Genomic DNA, 17,781 nt, shown 5'->3' on the forward strand with positions numbered 1-17,781 from the left:
GTAATCAGTGCATTTTTAAAGCATTGATCGCTGTATAAATGCCAGTGGTACCAAAAATGTATCATGTGTCCGCCATAAAGTCGCAGTCACAATAAAAATCGCTGATCGCCGCCATTACTAGTAAAAAAAAATATATATATATATAAAAATGCCATAAAACTATCCCCTATTTTGTAGACGCTATAACTTTTGCGCAAACGATCAATAAACGCTTATTGTGTTTTTTTTTTGTTTGTTTTTTTTACCAAAAAGATGTAGAAGAATACGTATCGGCCTAAACTAAGGAAACTTTTTTTTATATATATATATATATATATATATATATATATATATATATATATATATATATATATATATATATATATATATATATATACATACATACATACATACATACATACATACATACATACATACATACATTTTTTGGGGATATTTATTATAGCAAAAAGTAAAAAATATTGAATTTTTCTTTCCAAAATTGTCGCTCTATTTTTGTTTATAGCGCAAAAAATAAAAACCGCAGAGTGATCAAATACCACCAAAAGAAAGCTCTATTTGTGGGGAAAAAAAGGATGTAAATTTTGTCTGGGAGCCGCGTCGCACGACCGCGCAATTGTCAGTTAAAAGGACACGGTGCCGAATTCGCAAAAAGTGGCCGGGTCCTTTTTAGCTACAAAATGGTCCGGGGGGGAAGTGGGTAAAGGCATATACTGGGTTAGCACAGATGTGACCATACAGTCTATTGGCTGAGTGAGTTTTGTAGCTGCTTTCATCTACACAGATAGAAGTAGAATGTCTGTCTGTTATTATGAACTCATCGATGTGTTTTTTATTTATTTGTTGTTTTATAATTTTTTATTTATTTTTTGTCAGGGAGACGTTCGACTTTCCCCGCAGCTGGATGGTGCCTGTGATCCGCGATCATGTGAAGAACACAGAGCTGGGATTCTTCACCAGATACTTCCTACCGCTGGCTGCTACTGTGAAGAAGAGAGGTGATTCACATCTTTGAATTTTCCTTTTCTGCCACAAAAGAGGGGCGGACCTTAACGCCTTCATGCCGCAAATATAACATCCTTAGACGGGGAAGGTTCCCAAGCTGAGAGTTCACTCCCAGCATAATGACTGAGCCCCCATTCACACCTAGGCGTTTTGTCGCCTGTAGTGTGACGCCGCAGCAGCCCCGAGACGCCAGAGGGACGAAAACACATGCACCTCTATGGAGATGGTTCACATCTCCACGCCGTACGCCTGCCGCCTGAAAAAAAGTCCCGGACCTTTTTTTCAGGCGGCGTTCAGCATAGGAGATGTGAACCATCTCCATAGAGGGGGTGAAGGCTGCATTCACAATCGTGGCGTTTTGTCGCCGCAAATCGTGGTACAAAACGCAGCTATTTGTCGCCGCAATTTGCGGGACAAAACGCCGAGATTTTGTACGCCGAAGTGTGAATGCAGCCTGAGCTGTCATAGTGGTAATGATCAGGATGGGCCAGCGGGATGGGCTCAGAAATCATGTGACAACCACGACGGCCAATCACAGTGCTCACGTGATCTGACAGTTCTTCTCACCTCTTTGGCGCAAAGACCTAGTTAAAGGGGCGCCGGGTCTGGTCAGGAATGATGTGGCGTTTTTGCATTTTTGCCAAATATATAGATCCATTCACAGTCCATCCAACAGTCCTTGCTACAGAGGAGCTTTCAGTCTAAATTTCTCACACATGCAGGAGGGTCTTATTTTGCTAACATTTTAACCACTTATCCCTCCGGAAGGCTTACAACCCCCACTAACTCCACCCCCACTTCATGACCAGGCATTTTTTTGCGATACAGCACTGTAACTTTAATAATTGCGCGGTCGTGCTACGCACCCAAATGTACGGCATTTTTTTCCACAAATGGCTTTCTTTTGAAAGGGGAAATAAACATATTTTTTTCTACTTTCTGCTATAAAACATATCCAGTAAAAAAGAAATAAAATGTCTTCATAAATTTAAGCCAATATGCTGCAAAAAAAGAATAAGCATATATTACTTGTTTTATGCAAACGGTATAGCATCTACAAAGCTGGCCCCCTCGCTCTCTCTCTTTCTCTTTCTCTTTTTCTCTTTCTCTTTCTCTTTCTTTTTTTTTTTTTTTGGTCACGATTTGAAGCCAGTAATTCCTGCTGCTGCTTGTGTACACCATTGTATGTGGTGAAAAAAATTGCGCGTACCATACAACATCTAACTAAAGCTGCAACTTAAAAAATGTTATACAACATAAGAACATATGAAAGGAAAAAAGAAAAAAGTCGCGCTATATATAAAAAATTAATGCCCATTAACATGTGAAATGAGTAATAGCTACAGTGATATAAACAGTATACAAATGACATATAATAAATATCACAAGCATGTGCATAAATATGCAAAAATAAAAATTGAATACATGCAGAATACTATTTTTGTTTTGTTTTTCTGCATGTATTCAATTTTTACTTTTTTTTCTTTTTGCATATTATGCACATGCTTGTGATATTTATTATGTCATTTGTATACCGTTTATATCACTGTATCTATTACTCATTTCAAATGTTTTTGGGCATCAATTTATCTATAGCGCGACTTTTTTCTCTTTTCCATTTGTGTACACCATTGGCTGCTGCCTCAGCAGCTAAAAGGGGGGTAGGATTGGGGGGGGCAGTAAACTCAACCGCAGGGTTTTGAAAATTCTGCTAAAATAACTCTGCATGTCTGTAATTTGATTTTTTTGTTCTATTATTCTTCAGCTGGTGAACTGGCACAAGCAGGAAGAAACCTCGAGGCCAAAATCTATGAGACCCTCCAGTGGCAGGTAAGTGGTACCTCCCTAGTGAAAAAAGCCTCTCTCCCAGAAGTGACGCTGCTTTAGCGCTCCCTCTCTCCCAGAAGTGACGCTGCTTTAGCGCTCCCTCTCTCCCAGAAGTGACGCTGCTTTAGCGCTCCCTCTCTCCCAGAAGTGACGCTGCTTTAGCGCTCCCTCTCTCCCAGAAGTGACGCTGCTTTAGCGCTCCCTCTCTCCCAGAAGTGACGCTGCTTTAGCGCTCCCTCTCTCCCAGAAGTGACGCTGCTTTAGCGCTCCCTCTCTCCCAGAAGTGACGCTGCTTTAGCGCTCCCTCTCTCCCAGAAGTGACGCTGCTTTAGCGCTCCCTCTCTCCCAGAAGTGACGCTGCTTTAGCGCTCCCTCTCTCCCAGAAGTGACGCTGCTTTAGCGCTCCCTCTCTCCCAGAAGTGACGCTGCTTTAGCTCTCCCAGAAGTGACGCTGCTTGAGCTCTCCCTCTCTCCCAGAAGTGACGCTGCTTTAGCGCTCCCTCTCTCCCAGAAGTGACGCTGCTTTAGCTCTCCCTCTCTCCCAGGAGTGACGCTGCTTTAGCTCTCCCTCTCTCCCAGAAGTGACGCTGCTTGAGCTCTCCCTCTCTCCCAGAAGTGACGCTGCTTGAGCTCTCCCTCTCTCCCAGAAGTGACGCTGCTTTAGCGCTCCCTCTCTCCCAGAAGTGACGCTGCTTTAGCGCTCCCTCTCTCCCAGAAGTGACGCTGCTTTAGCACTCCCTCGCTCCCAGAAGTGACGCTGCTTTAGCTGACCGCGCTCCCTCGCTCCCAGAAGTGACGCTGCTTTAGCTCTCCCTCTCTCCCAGAAGTGACGCTGCTTTAGCGCTCCCTCTCTCCCAGAAGTGACGCTGCTTTAGCTGACCCTGCTCCCTCTCTCCCAGAAGTGACGCTGCTTTAGCTCTCCCTCTCTCCCAGAAGTGACGCTGCTTTAGCTGACCGCGCTCCCTCGCTCCCAGAAGTGACGCTGCTTTAGCTCTCCCTCTCTCCCAGAAGTGACGCTGCTTTAGCTGACCCTGCTCCCTCTCTCCCAGAAGTGACGCTGCTTTAGCTGACCCTGCTCCCTCTCTCCCAGAAGTGACGCTGCTTTAGCTGACCCTGCTCCCTCTCTCCCAGAAGTGACGCTGCTTTAGCGCTCCCTCTCTCCCAGAAGTGACGCTGCTTTAGCTCTCCCTCGCTCCCAGAAGTGACGCTGCTTTAGCTGACCCTGCTCCCTCTCTCCCAGAAGTGACGCTGCTTTAGCTGACCGCGCTCCCTCGCTCCCAGAAGTGACGCTGCTTTAGCTCTCCCTCTCTCCCAGAAGTGACGCTGCTTTAGCTCTCCCTCTCTCCCAGAAGTGACGCTGCTTTAGCTCTCCCTCGCTCCCAGAAGTGACGCTGCTTTAGCTGACCCTGCTCCCTCTCTCCCAGAAGTGACGCCGCTTTAGCTCTCCCTCTCTCCCAGAAGTGACGCTGCTTTAGCTCTCCCTCGCTCCCAGAAGTGACGCTGCTTTAGCTCTCCCTCGCTCCCAGAAGTGACGCTGCTTTAGCTCTCCCTCGCTCCCAGAAGTGACGCTGCTTTAGCTCTCCCTCGCTCCCAGAAGTGACGCTGCTTTAGCACTCCCTCGCTCCCAGAAGTGACGCTGCTTTAGCTGACCGCGCTCCCTCTCTCCCAGAAGTGACGCTGCTTTAGCGCTCCCTCTCTCCCAGAAGTGACGCTGCTTTAGCGCTCCCTCTCTCCCAGAAGTGACGCTGCTTTAGCGCTCCCTCTCTCCCAGAAGTGACGCTGCTTTAGCTCTCCCTCTCTCCCAGAAGTGACGCTGCTTTAGCTCTCCCTCTCTCCCAGAAGTGACGCTGCTTTAGCTCTCCCTCTCTCCCAGAAGCGACGCTGCTTTAGCTCTCCCTCTCTCCCAGAAGTGACGCTGCTTTAGCTCTCCCTCTCTCCCAGAAGTGACGCTGCTTTAGCTCTCCCTCTCTCCCAGAAGTGACGCTGCTCCCTCTCTCCCAGAAGTGACGCTGCTTTAGCTCTCCCTCTCTCCCAGAAGTGACGCTGCTTTAGCTCTCCCTCTCTCCCAGAAGCGACGCTGCTTTAGCTCTCCCTCTCTCCCAGAAGCGACGCTGCTTTAGCTCTCCCTCTCTCCCAGAAGCGACGCTGCTTTAGCGCTCCCTCTCTCCCAGAAGCGACGCTGCTTTAGCGCTCCCTCTCTCCCAGAAGCGACGCTGCTTTAGCGCTCCCTCTCTCCCAGAAGCGACGCTGCTTTAGCGCTCCCTCTCTCCCAGAAGTGACGCTGCTTTAGCTCTGCCTCGCTCCCAGAAGTGACGCTGCTTTAGCTCTCCCTCCCTCCCAGAAGTGATGCTGCTTTAGCTGACCCCTCTCTCCCAGAAGTGACGCTGCTTTAGCACTCCCTCGCTCCCAGAAGTGACGCTGCTTTAGCACTCCCTCGCTCCCAGAAGTGACGCTGCTTTAGCTGACCGCGCTCCCTCTCTCCCAGAAGTGACGCTGCTTTAGCGCTCCCTCTCTCCCAGAAGTGACGCTGCTTTAGCGCTCCCTCTCTCCCAGAAGTGACGCTGCTTTAGCTCTGCCTCGCTCCCAGAAGTGACGCTGCTTTAGCTCTCCCTCCCTCCCAGAAGTGATGCTGCTTTAGCTGACCCCTCTCTCCCAGAAGTGACGCTGCTTTAGCACTCCCTCGCTCCCAGAAGTGACGCTGCTTTAGCACTCCCTCGCTCCCAGAAGTGACGCTGCTTTAGCTGACCGCGCTCCCTCTCTCCCAGAAGTGACGCTGCTTTAGCGCTCCCTCTCTCCCAGAAGTGACGCTGCTTTAGCGCTCCCTCTCTCCCAGAAGTGACGCTGCTTTAGCGCTCCCTCTCTCCCAGAAGTGACGCTGCTTTAGCTCTCCCTCTCTCCCAGAAGTGACGCTGCTTGAGCTCTCCCTCTCTCCCAGAAGTGACGCTGCTTTAGCGCTCCCTCTCTCCCAGAAGTGACGCTGCTTTAGCACTCCCTCGCTCCCAGAAGTGACGCTGCTTTAGCTGACCGCGCTCCCTCGCTCCCAGAAGTGACGCTGCTTTAGCTCTCCCTCTCTCCCAGAAGTGACGCTGCTTTAGCGCTCCCTCTCTCCCAGAAGTGACGCTGCTTTAGCGCTCCCTCTCTCCCAGAAGTGACGCTGCTTTAGCGCTCCCTCTCTCCCAGAAGTGACGCTGCTTTAGCTCTCCCTCTCTCCCAGAAGTGACGCTGCTTTAGCTCTCCCTCTCTCCCAGAAGCGACGCTGCTTTAGCTCTCCCTCTCTCCCAGAAGCGACACTGCTTTAGCTCTCCCTCTCTCCCAGAAGCGACGCTGCTTTAGCTCTCCCTCTCTCCCAGAAGTGACGCTGCTTTAGCTCTCCCTCTCTCCCAGAAGTGACGCTGCTCCCTCTCTCCCAGAAGTGACGCTGCTTTAGCTCTCCCTCTCTCCCAGAAGTGACGCTGCTTTAGCTCTCCCTCTCTCCCAGAAGCGACGCTGCTTTAGCTCTCCCTCTCTCCCAGAAGCGACGCTGCTTTAGTTCTCCCTCTCTCCCAGAAGCGACGCTGCTTTAGCGCTCCCTCTCTCCCAGAAGCGACGCTGCTTTAGCGCTCCCTCTCTCCCAGAAGCGACGCTGCTTTAGCGCTCCCTCTCTCCCAGAAGCGACGCTGCTTTAGCGCTCCCTCTCTCCCAGAAGTGACGCTGCTTTAGCTCTGCCTCGCTCCCAGAAGTGACGCTGCTTTAGCTCTCCCTCCCTCCCAGAAGTGATGCTGCTTTAGCTGACCCCTCTCTCCCAGAAGTGACGCTGCTTTAGCACTCCCTCGCTCCCAGAAGTGACGCTGCTTTAGCTCTCCCTCGCTCCCAGAAGTGACGCTGCTTTAGCTGACCGCGCTCCCTCTCTCCCAGAAGTGACGCTGCTTTAGCGCTCCCTCTCTCCCAGAAGTGACGCTGCTTTAGCGCTCCCTCTCTCCCAGAAGTGACGCTGCTTTAGCGCTCCCTCTCTCCCAGAAGTGACGCTGCTTTAGCTCTCCCTCTCTCCCAGAAGTGACGCTGCTTTAGCTCTCCCTCTCTCCCAGAAGTGACGCTGCTTTAGCTCTCCCTCTCTCCCAGAAGTGACGCTGCTTTAGCTCTCCCTCTCTCCCAGAAGCGACGCTGCTTTAGCTCTCCCTCTCTCCCAGAAGCGACGCTGCTTTAGTTCTCCCTCTCTCCCAGAAGCGACGCTGCTTTAGTTCTCCCTCTCTCCCAGAAGCGACGCTGCTTTAGCGCTCCCTCTCTCCCAGAAGCGACGCTGCTTTAGCGCTCCCTCTCTCCCAGAAGCGACGCTGCTTTAGCGCTCCCTCTCTCCCAGAAGTGACGCTGCTTTAGCTCTGCCTCGCTCCCAGAAGTGACGCTGCTTTAGCTCTCCCTCGCTCCCAGAAGTGACGCTGCTTTAGCTGTCCCTGCTCCCAGAAGTGACGCTGCTTTAGCTCTCCCTCTCTCCCAGGAGTGACGCTGCTTTAGCTCTCCCTCTCTCCCAGAAGTGACGCCGCTTTAGCTCTCCCTCGCACCCAGAAGTGACGCTGCTTTAGCGGACCCTGCTCCCTCTCTCCCAGAAGTAACGCTGCTTTAGCTCTCCCTCTCTCCCAGAAGTGACGTTGCTTTAGCTCTCCCTCTCTCCCAGAAGTGACGCCGCTTTAGCTCTCCCTCTCTCCCAGAAGTGACGCCGCTTTAGCTCTCCCTCTCTCCCAGAAGTGACGCCGCTTTAGCTCTCCCTCTCTCCCAGAAGTGACGCCGCTTTAGCTCTCCCTCTCTCCCAGAAGTGACGCTGCTTTAGCTGACCCCTCTCTCCCAGAAGTGACGCTGCTTTAGCTCTCCCTCTCTCCCAGAAGTGACTCTGCTTTAGCTGACCCTGCTCCCTCTCTCCCAGAAGTGACGCTGCTTTAGCTGACCGTGCTCCCTCTCTCCCAGAAGTGACGCTGCTTTAGCTGACCCTGCTCCGTCTCTCCCAGAAGTGACGCTGCTTTAGCTCTCCCTGCTCCCTCTCTCCCAGAAGTGACGCTGCTTTAGCTGACCCTGCTCCCTCTCTCCCAGAAGTGACGCTGCTTTAGCTCTCCCTGCTCCCTCTCTCCCAGAAGTGACGCTGCTTTAGCTCTCCCTGCTCCCTCTCTACCAGAAGCGACGCTGCTTTAGCTCTCCCTGCTCCCTCTCTCCCAGAAGCGACGCTGCTTTAGCTCTCCCTGCTCCCTCTCTCCCAGCTCCCTCTCTTCCAGAAGCGACGCTGCTTTAGCTCTCCCAGCTCCCTCTCTTCCAGAAGCGACGCTGCTTTAGCTCTCCCTGCTCCCTCTCTACCAGAAGCGACGCTGCTTTAGCGCTCCCTGCTCCCTCTCTACCAGAAGCGACGCTGCTTTAGCTCTCCCTGCTCCCTCTCTCCCAGAAGCGACGCTGCTTTAGCTCTCCCTGCTCCCTCTCTCCCAGCTCCCTCTCTTCCAGAAGCGACGCTGCTTTAGCTCACCCTGCTCCCTCTCTTCCAGAAGCGACGCTGCTTTAGCTCTCCCTGCTCCCTCTCTCCCAGAAGCGATGCTGCTTTAGCTCACCCTGCTCCCTCTCTCCCAGAAGTGACGCTGCTTTAGCTCTCCCTCTCTCCCAGAAGTGACGCTGCTTTAGCTCTCCCTCTCTCCCAGAAGTGACGCTGCTTTAGCTGACCCTGCTCCTTCTCTCCCAGAAGTGACGCTGCTTTAGCTGACCCTGCTCCTTCTCTCCCAGAAGTGACGCTGCTTTAGCTGACCCTGCTCCTTCTCTCCCAGAAGTGACGCTGCTTTAGCTCACCCTGCAGGCATCATCATGGTACTATTTTTTTTATAGAGCCGATGGTCAGCTCTCTTGTAAAAGTAATCCTAGCCGCTGGATTGCTTTTACAAGCAGTGGGAGTGGGTGTGTGTCGTCCCCCCCCCCATAACATTTGGAGGAGTGGCTGTAAAATTTAACACAATATACATAGTAACTCCCCCCCCCCCCCTATTTTGTTTCCCAGATCTGGACGATGTTACCTGGATTCTGCACCAAGCCCACAGACGTGGTCGTTTCCTTCAAAGGAATTGCTCGCACTTTGGGAATGGCAATCGGTGATCGGCCGGACCTTCGACTTACGGTGTGCCAGGCTCTGCGTACGCTCATCACTAAGGGATGCGAATCAGGTAGGAGTCAGGATTTCATGAAAGTTAGATTTTGTGGGTTGTTGTAATTCATTTATGCAATATTAGAGTAAAAGGTTTACAACTTTATAGTCGGGACCATCAATGGCTGTACAGTCTAGGACAGGGGTCTCCAAACTGCAGCCTGGGGGTCAGGTGTGGCCCTTTGCTTTTATATGGTCCTTGGGGCACTACGCTATCTACCGACACCAACAGTGGGGCACTATTCCTCCCGCTGACATTGACGATGGGGCAAATGAGGCAGAAAGCCTTCTATTGACATTGATGATGGGGCACTATTCCTCCCGCTGACATTGACGATGGGGCAAATGAGGCAGAAAGCCTTCTATTGACATTGATGATGGGGCACTATTCCTCCCGCTGACATTGACGATGTGGGCAGAATTCCCTCCGTCGGCCATGGGGGCAGAATTCCCTCCGTCGGCCATGGGGGCAGAATTCCCTCCGTCGGCCATGGGGGCAGAATTCCCTCCGTCGGCCATGGGGGCAGAATTCCCTCCGTCGGCCATGGGGGCAGAATTCCCTCCGTCGGCCATGGGGGCAGAATTCCCTCCGTCGGCCATGGGGGCAGAATTCCCTCCGTCGGCCATGGGGGCAGAATTCCCTCCGTCGGCCATGGGGGCAGAATTCCCTCCACTAGCTGTCGGGCACCCCTAAAGTCTGAAGGACCATTAACTGGCCCTTTTGTTTAGAAAGTCTGGAGACCCCCTGGTCTAGGGGAGCCTTTCTCAACCTTTGGACCCCAGAGGAACTCTGGAAGAAATTTTTTAAACCTCGGATAACCCCTAAGCATTGGTCCATCAGGGGTCATTGGTGAGGGTCAGTGGAAGGAATACCCCACTTGGCAGTGGCAATCATAATGTCACCCTCTCTAGTTTTGCCAAATGGCATTGGACCTGGAGCTATGAAGACGCCGTCAGATTGGGAGGTCAGCTTGAGTCCATCTCTGAAGGAACCCTAGGATTCAATGGAACCCTGATTGAGAATAGCTGGGCTTGGAGAGCTTTTTTCAGCTGTAAAAATGCTCTAACACTGATAAACCTGACGCTCACCAGCATTTTTTTTTTTACGTTTTTGATCCATTTAGAAAAAATAAAATTCTTCAAAAAACACAAGTCCATCCAGTCCAACCACAAAAAATAAATAAAAAAATAATAATAATAAAAAAAAAACGCTAATAAACGTTATTGCAAAAACTTTGAAAAAGTTGAACTCGCTGCAAAGCAACTGACATTTTTGTAACGTTATTTTAACGTCCAGTGTGCGTAACTACTTAAAGTAGATTTACTGTATATACTCGCGTATAAGCCGAGTTTTTCAGCACATTTTTTTTTTTTGTGCTGAAAATGCCCCCCTCGGCTTATACTCGAGTCACCTTTTTGCGCCTGATCTCCCGGACTTTGGGGACCCGGTACTGGCCCTGGACCCTAAACTTGGCACACATATAACCCCGCTCTTCCTTTGCAAGTGTGTAAAGTTTGTTGTCTGGGGGACCTACAGCTGGGGAGCACCGATTTTTCAAAGTTGGGCACCCCTTCCATAGACTCCCATGTTAAACGGTAATTTCTCCGGTAATATTGAGGACCCGGTACTGGCCGGCTGTAGGTCCTCTGGACCCGAAACCTGGCGCACATGTAGCCCCATTCTTCCTCTACAAGTGTGCAAAGTTTGTTGTCTGGGAGACCTATGGCTGGGGAGCATTGATTTTTCAAACCCGGGAACCCCCTCTAGAGGCTCCCATGTTAAACGTCAGTCTAGGCATGGGCACAGTGAGGCATGAAGATGGACACCCTAGACCAGGGATATGCAATTAGCGGACCTCCAGCTGTTGCCAAACTACAAGTCCCATGAGGCATAGCGAGACTCTGACAGCATCAAGCATGACACCCATAGGCAGAGGCATGATGGGACTTGTAGTTCGGCAACATCTGGAGGTCCGCTAATTGCATATCCCTGCCCTAGACTTATAAGTAGCTCAATTTCTCCTCTACAAGTGTGCAAAGTTTGTCTGGAGGACCTACGGCCCGGGAGCACAGATTTTTTTTCAAAGCCGGACACTCCTTCCATAGACTACCATGTTAAAAGTAAGTCTAGGCATGGACACAGGCATGCACATGGACACCCTAGGCTTATACTCGAGTTAATAAGTTTCCCATTTTTTGTGGTAACATTAGGTGCCTCGGCTTATATTCGGGTCGGCTTATACTCGAGTATATACGGTACTGCTACATGGCGGCTGTTCTGTACAGAATCGCATGTATTTGTGTGTGTGTGTGTGTGTGTGTGTGTGTGTGTGTGTGTGTGTGTGTGTATGTATTTATGTGTATATGTGTATATATATATATATATATATATATATATATATATATATATATATATATATATATATATATATATATATATATATATATATATATATATATATATATATATATATATATATACATACATACATACATACATACATACATACATACATACATACACACACACACACACACACACACACACACACACACACACACACACACACACACACACCTCAAAATTTCAAGCCCTGAGCTTCTAGCCAGGCCTCAAGTGTTACTCGCCACCAGTTGCCCCACCTAACCCATACACTGCCCCGCCTCCCAAATTGCGCCCCTAAAAACGCCCTTGTAGATTATCTCTTGGAATGACACTGTTGAATGTTTTATGCCGAATCAAGTTACACAATTAAATATTACCAACAACAACTTTAACAAAATGGGACATGGCACTGGGGCAAACCAGAGGGACATGGCACTGGGGCAAACCAGAGGGACATGGCACTGGGGCAAACCAGAGGGACATGGCACTGGGGCAAACCAGAGGGACATGGCACTGGGGCAAACCAGAGGGACATGGCACTGGGGCAAACCAGAGGGACATGGCACTGGGGCAAACCAGAGGGACATGGCACTGGGGCAAACCAGAGGGACATGGACTTTTTTACTTCTGCAAATATTGCTCTCCCTCTTCTTATGTACAAAACTCACTCCTCCTCCTCAGGTCTTTTCCCCCATTCTCTTGCTGTCTCCTCTGCAACCCCCATCCATCCTCCTCTCTCTCTCTCTCTCTCTCCCCCTCTCCTATTCTACCCACTCTCATAATCAGGAGCCCCTGTGTGCGGCTCCACACTTGCATGTCCCCACTTCCCCCTTTCATTGTCGGGCAGTGAGGAGAGGAGCTGCAGCACAGCGGGAGGGAGTACAATCCAGCACCGAGATTCACACACCTGCATAGCCATTTACACCACAACACAGCGCACACCGACACCGCACAGCATACTGCCGCTTTCTTGTCAGGGCAACTCTTGGTGAGCGCTGTGCTGCCTACCTGGGACACCCAGAGTGGTGATAATCGCAGTCCTCCAGCTCACTTGTTCCTTTCTGCTCTCCAGCTACATGGGTCAGGTTGGGAAGCCAGGCTCAGAGAGGTCATACTATCAGGTCCCATGGCTTAATGAGAATTGTAAGGAGAGTACCTGTGTACTGCTTTGCATGTGTGCGGCTCACCCGACTACTTTTCCTGGGCACGCACCTTTCCTCTTCGGCCGTCAATCGCAGCGTGGCTCTAAGTGTAGGCACAGATTGGACTGTTGGTCATGCAGAACTGTTATCACTCGCCCCCAGCTAAAATCCACTCGCCAAATGCTAGCAGGCGAGTGGAAATTTGAGGGCTGTATATATATATGTGTGTGTGTGTGTGTGTGTGTGTGTATATATATATATATGTGTATATATATATATATATATATATATATATATATATATATCTGATTCTGCACTTCCATCTACTCCTGCTGTGATTAGTCTCTGCAGAAGCCGATCAGCGGATGCCGGCCAATGGATGTCCGCCGGCTCCCACTGATCATCAGGAAGGAGGCTGGATGGAGCTTGCCTATGTAAACAAGACAGAATTCTATTCCGACAGCAGGGATGTGATGGCATGCCTTAGTAAAAGAACCGCACACAGTACACTTAAACACCGGCTAGGCACACATTTAACCCTTTGATCGTCCCTGGATGTTTAACCTCTTCCCAGCCAGTGTCATTAGTACAGTGGTATATTTTTTAACACTGATCACTGTATTGGTGGCCCTGGTTCCCACAAAGTGTTAGTGACTGATTGTCGGGTGCAATATCGCAGTCCTGCTAGAAGTCGCTGATCGCCGCCATTACTAGTATAAAAAAACATAATATAACAAAAAATTCCAGTATAGGTCCCATAGTTTGTAGACGATATAACTTTTTGACACAAACCAATCAATAAATTTTATTATATTTATTATTTTTCTTATTGGGATTTTTTTTTTTTTACCAAAAATATGTAGAAAAATACATATTGAGCTAAATTGATGAAGACATTTTTTTATTTTTTTACTTTTTTTTTTTTTTATAGCGCAAAACATAAACGCAGAGGTGATTAAATACCACCAAAAAAAGCTCTCTTTGTGGGGGGGGGGGGGGATGTGATATAAATTTAATTTGGGTACAGCGTCGCATGAACGCCAGTTAAAGTAATGCAGGGCCGTATCACAAAATAAAGGGGCTGGTCATGGGGGGGAAGGGGGTTAAATCTTCTGGGGGTCAAGTGGTTAATAAATGTTTGGACGTAAATCCGTGTGATGTGATATATTCTTTGACTCTCATCACAATCTCCCTCAGGTCTCCAGATGGTAGATGTGAAGCTCACAGAATTATAATATATATATCGCTGTGATCATAGAAGCCCCGGTCGGCTCCTTTCATCTCTTCAGGTTCTCCGTTCATCAATCTATTTATTATTTCTTCGTTTCTCTCTGCAGAGTCGGATAAAACTGAAGTCAGCAGGTTTGCCAAGAACTTTCTCCCTATATTGTTCAATGTGTACAGCCAAGCGCCTGTACCAGGAGAGGGCGCCACTCACAAGCTTCCAGTGCTGGATACAGTGCGAGTTTATCTAACCATCACAGACCAACAGGTGAGCGGATTATAAAAAAAGTCGTTTTTTTCGTTCTATAGAACGCTTTATAAAATATTCTATAAATGGATTATTTTGGGGTTAAGTACCCTTTAATTGAATTTTTTTTTTTTTTGATTCAATAGATTTTAATTAAAGATTAAATAACAGTCTGGATTCAAGTGAAATTACAAAACATACAAATAATAAAAAAAAAAAGTGCACATCCCAGGGAAGAAAATAACTTAAAAAAAAAAAAAATTAAAATAAATAAACACAGATGAGAGACAATACATTTATAATCAAGTCGAAATGAATGCATATTTATCCCCAAAAATTATTTTTTAAAACACCTTGTTATTTCCGAGGTCAGCCGAGCTGTACTGGAGCCCTTCCGAGTGTTACTGAGGCTCTCCGGCGCCTCCCCCACCCCTGACCACATGCGGTATTGCATGCCATTGAAGTCGATGCAAAACACTTTTTTTTTTCCATTGACTTCTATGGGGAAACTCGCTTTAAAGCGGTGGTTCACCCTAAAACTAATAGTATAAAGTGGTACTACAGCGCTACTACTTCTAATTTAGTAAAGATAAACCATAAGAAATAAAATACTAAATAATACAGCTGCAGACACAAAAGGTGTACAAAACCAAAAGTGATATGATAAAAATGTGTGTGTTGTGCTAATATTAACTTATTTCTAAGTACAAACAATGCATATAGGAGAACCCCTTACAGCTCATAAAAGGGTAACACATTTGCAAAAAACAACAAGCCAAAAAAAACATAAAGTGCTGAAAGTGAGAAGTAAAAAGTCCTATTTAAACCAGCATGTAATCTTCATGGGGAAAAAACACAGCATCCAGTACACAAACTGTCAGGAAGCAAAGCAATGACACAGTCCTGCATCTGTATAGTGTTCAATGTGTGGAGACTTCACCCCCTAGGTTGCCTAATCCTTTTCAGGGCAATGCAGCTCATATAAAAAAGAGAAAGCGGATATGGTGCAAATAACGTTAGGTAAATAAATAAAAAGGACTGCAATGCAATGATTGCACTCACGGAAACCTCGATAAGATCAGGCTCAGCTGTAACAGTCATAGAACGCTGCTCAGTGCTTTAGCGATCTCCTCAGGTGGACGGATCTTCCGTCGATCGCGTCACTCGGCTCCTCCCCCACGCGTACGTCACTGGACCACCCTCCACTGCTCGCCTGGGCTCTCTTGTCCCACTGGGAGGGCCCGAGCAACCAGCGGGCACGTCCTTTGGCTGGCCGACGACCAGAACAAAGCCGATTTGCTTAGTTTGGGTCTCGGATTCCCCAAAATCTCCGTAAGGGGAGTACCTCTCTCATGCCTATTGCTGCCACTAGGGATGTTTACATTCCTTGTGATGGCAATAACAGTAATAAAAAAAGTAGTTTAAAAAAAAATAAAAAATTTAGTGTACAAAATATCGGCAGGAAAAACAATATCGGTCGATTTACTAGTGCAGGGTTGCCGTATGCAGAGTTAAGCCATCATCCTACAGTAGATGGGGGTGATGACGAGTCAAACTGCTACCCCCACTGCAAGGAAGGCGGGGAAAAAAAAGTGAACACATTTTTAGTAAATTCTGTAGCTCCTCCTTTAAATGCAGTATATACTCAAATATAAGCCGAGGCACCTAATTTTACCACAAAAAAAATGGGAAAATGTTTTGTCTCGAGTATAAGCCTAGGGTGTCCATCTGCATGCCTCACTGTGCCCATGCCTAGACTGACGTTTAACATGGGAGTCTATAGAGGGGGTTCCTGGGTTTGAAAAATCGGTGCTCCCCAGCCATAGGTTCCCCTGACAACAAACTTTGCACACTTGTAGAGGAAGAGTGGGGCTACATGTGTGCCAAGTTCTAGCTCCAGGGGACCTACGACTGGCCGGTACCGGGTCCGCAAATTCACTGGAGAAATTACCATTTAACATGGGAGTCTATGGAAGGGGTGCTTGTGTTTGAAAAATCGGTGCTCCCTGGCCGTAGGTCCCCCAGACAACAAACTTTGCACACTTGTAGAGGAAGAGTGGGGCTACATGTGTGCCAAGGTTGGGGTCCAGGGAACCTACGACCGGCCGGTACCGGGTCCCCAAATTCACTGGAGAAATTACCGTTTAACATGGGAGTCTATGGAAGGGGTGCATGGGTTTGAAAAATCTGTGCTCCCCGGCCGTAGGTCCCCCAGATGACAAACTTTGCACACTTGTAGAGGAAGAGTGTGGCTACATGTGTGCCAAGTTTGGGGTCCAGGGGACCTACGGCCGACTGGTACCGGGTCCCCAAATCCCGGAGATCAGGCGCAAAAAGGTGACTCGAGTATAAGCCAAGGGGGCATTTTCAGCACCAAAAAATGTGCTGAAAAACTCGGCCGTAGGTCCCCCAGATGACAAACTTTGCACACTTGTAGAGGAAGAGTGTGGCTACATGTGTGCCAAGTTTGGGGTCCAGGGAACCTACGACCGGCCGGTACCGGGTCCCCAAATTCACTGGAGAAATTACCGTTTAACATGGAGTCTATAGAAGGGGTGCCCGTGTTTGAAAAATCTGTGCTCCCCAGCCGTAGGTCCCCCAGACAACAAACTTTGCACACTTGTAGAGGAAGAGTGAGGCTACATGTGTGCCAAGTTTGGGGTCCAGGGAACTTACGGCCGACTGGTACCGGGTCCCCAAATCCGGGAAATCAGGCGCAAAACGGTGACTCGAGTATAAGCCAAGGGGGGCATTTTCAGCACCAAAAAATTTGCTGAAAATCTCGGCTTCTACTCGAGTATATATGGTAAGTCCAATAAATTCCTGATTTGTTCATATTGCTGCTGATTGATTTCTGCTCCTTCCTGAATGATTTGTTGGTGTTCCTAGATGGTCAGCGGCTTCCTGGATAAGGCGGGTGTGAAGCTGACCGAGCCGGACAGTGCCGAGTCCGTGAGGTGAGTCTTCACGTTTTCCATTTTTATAATATCTATTTTAGGAACAATTAATATGTTGAATATAGTTTGGTAATGTTGCCAGCATTTAATCGATTTGAACACAGGAGAGAAAACACGGCTGCACAGCGGTAGAGGAGTTCCGGAATCTTTATCATTGCATTGAAAGATTCCGTCTCCACAGCCAGAGAAATATTGATAAATGGCAATCGGTTTTTATATTTTGTAGTAATACAATCAATTTCAGGTAAAAATTGGCACATTCACAAGAGCAGCACAGATCTGCTTCATCAGTGTGCTTAGTGATGAGTATTAGGGATACACCGATGCCGGTATCGGTGCCAAGCATTTGCGCAAATATCGTTGCTTGCACAAATGATGCCGAAAACCGATGCTTTGTGGTGCGATTTGCTCCAATACAAAATGAATGGACGCAAATCGCACTGCAAAGAAATTGCATGTGATTTGCACAGAAATGTGGTGCGATTTCTGTCTGAATCGCATGCGGTTTTCCCAACCGCTCCTGTGTGTGTGTATAGAAAGGAAAATGTAATGTTTAACCACTTAAGCCCCGGACCATTTTGCAGCTAAATGCCCAGGCCAGGTTTTGCGATTCGGCACTGCGTCGCTTTAACAGACAATTGCGCGGTCGTGCGACGTGGCTCCCAAACAAAATCGGCGTCCTTTTTTCCTCACAAATAGAGCTTTCTTTTGGTGGTATTTGATCACCTCCTGCGGTTTTTATTTTTTGCGCAATAAACAAAAATAGAGCGACAATTTTGAAAAAAATGCAATATTTTTTACTTTTTGCTATAATAAATATCCCCCAAAAACATATATAACATTTTTTTTTC

The 17,781-nt window shown here is 48.3% G+C and overlaps 1 protein-coding gene across 1 annotated transcript in view; it reads left to right on the forward strand.

Moving 5' to 3' along the window:
• Window positions 1–17,781, forward strand: part of RRP12 (ribosomal RNA processing 12 homolog) — a 99,292-nt gene that overhangs the window by 26,572 nt on the left and 54,939 nt on the right. The window contains exons 15-19 of the mRNA XM_040361222.1: window positions 877–998; window positions 2,771–2,835; window positions 8,831–8,993; window positions 13,840–13,994; window positions 16,863–16,930. Coding sequence (XP_040217156.1) covers window positions 877–998; window positions 2,771–2,835; window positions 8,831–8,993; window positions 13,840–13,994; window positions 16,863–16,930 — 573 coding nt within the window. The remainder of the gene's footprint in view (window positions 1–876; window positions 999–2,770; window positions 2,836–8,830; window positions 8,994–13,839; window positions 13,995–16,862; window positions 16,931–17,781) is intronic.

This window comes from Rana temporaria, chromosome 8, assembly GCF_905171775.1.
Source record: "Rana temporaria chromosome 8, aRanTem1.1, whole genome shotgun sequence".
NCBI lineage: Eukaryota > Metazoa > Chordata > Amphibia > Anura > Ranidae > Rana > Rana temporaria.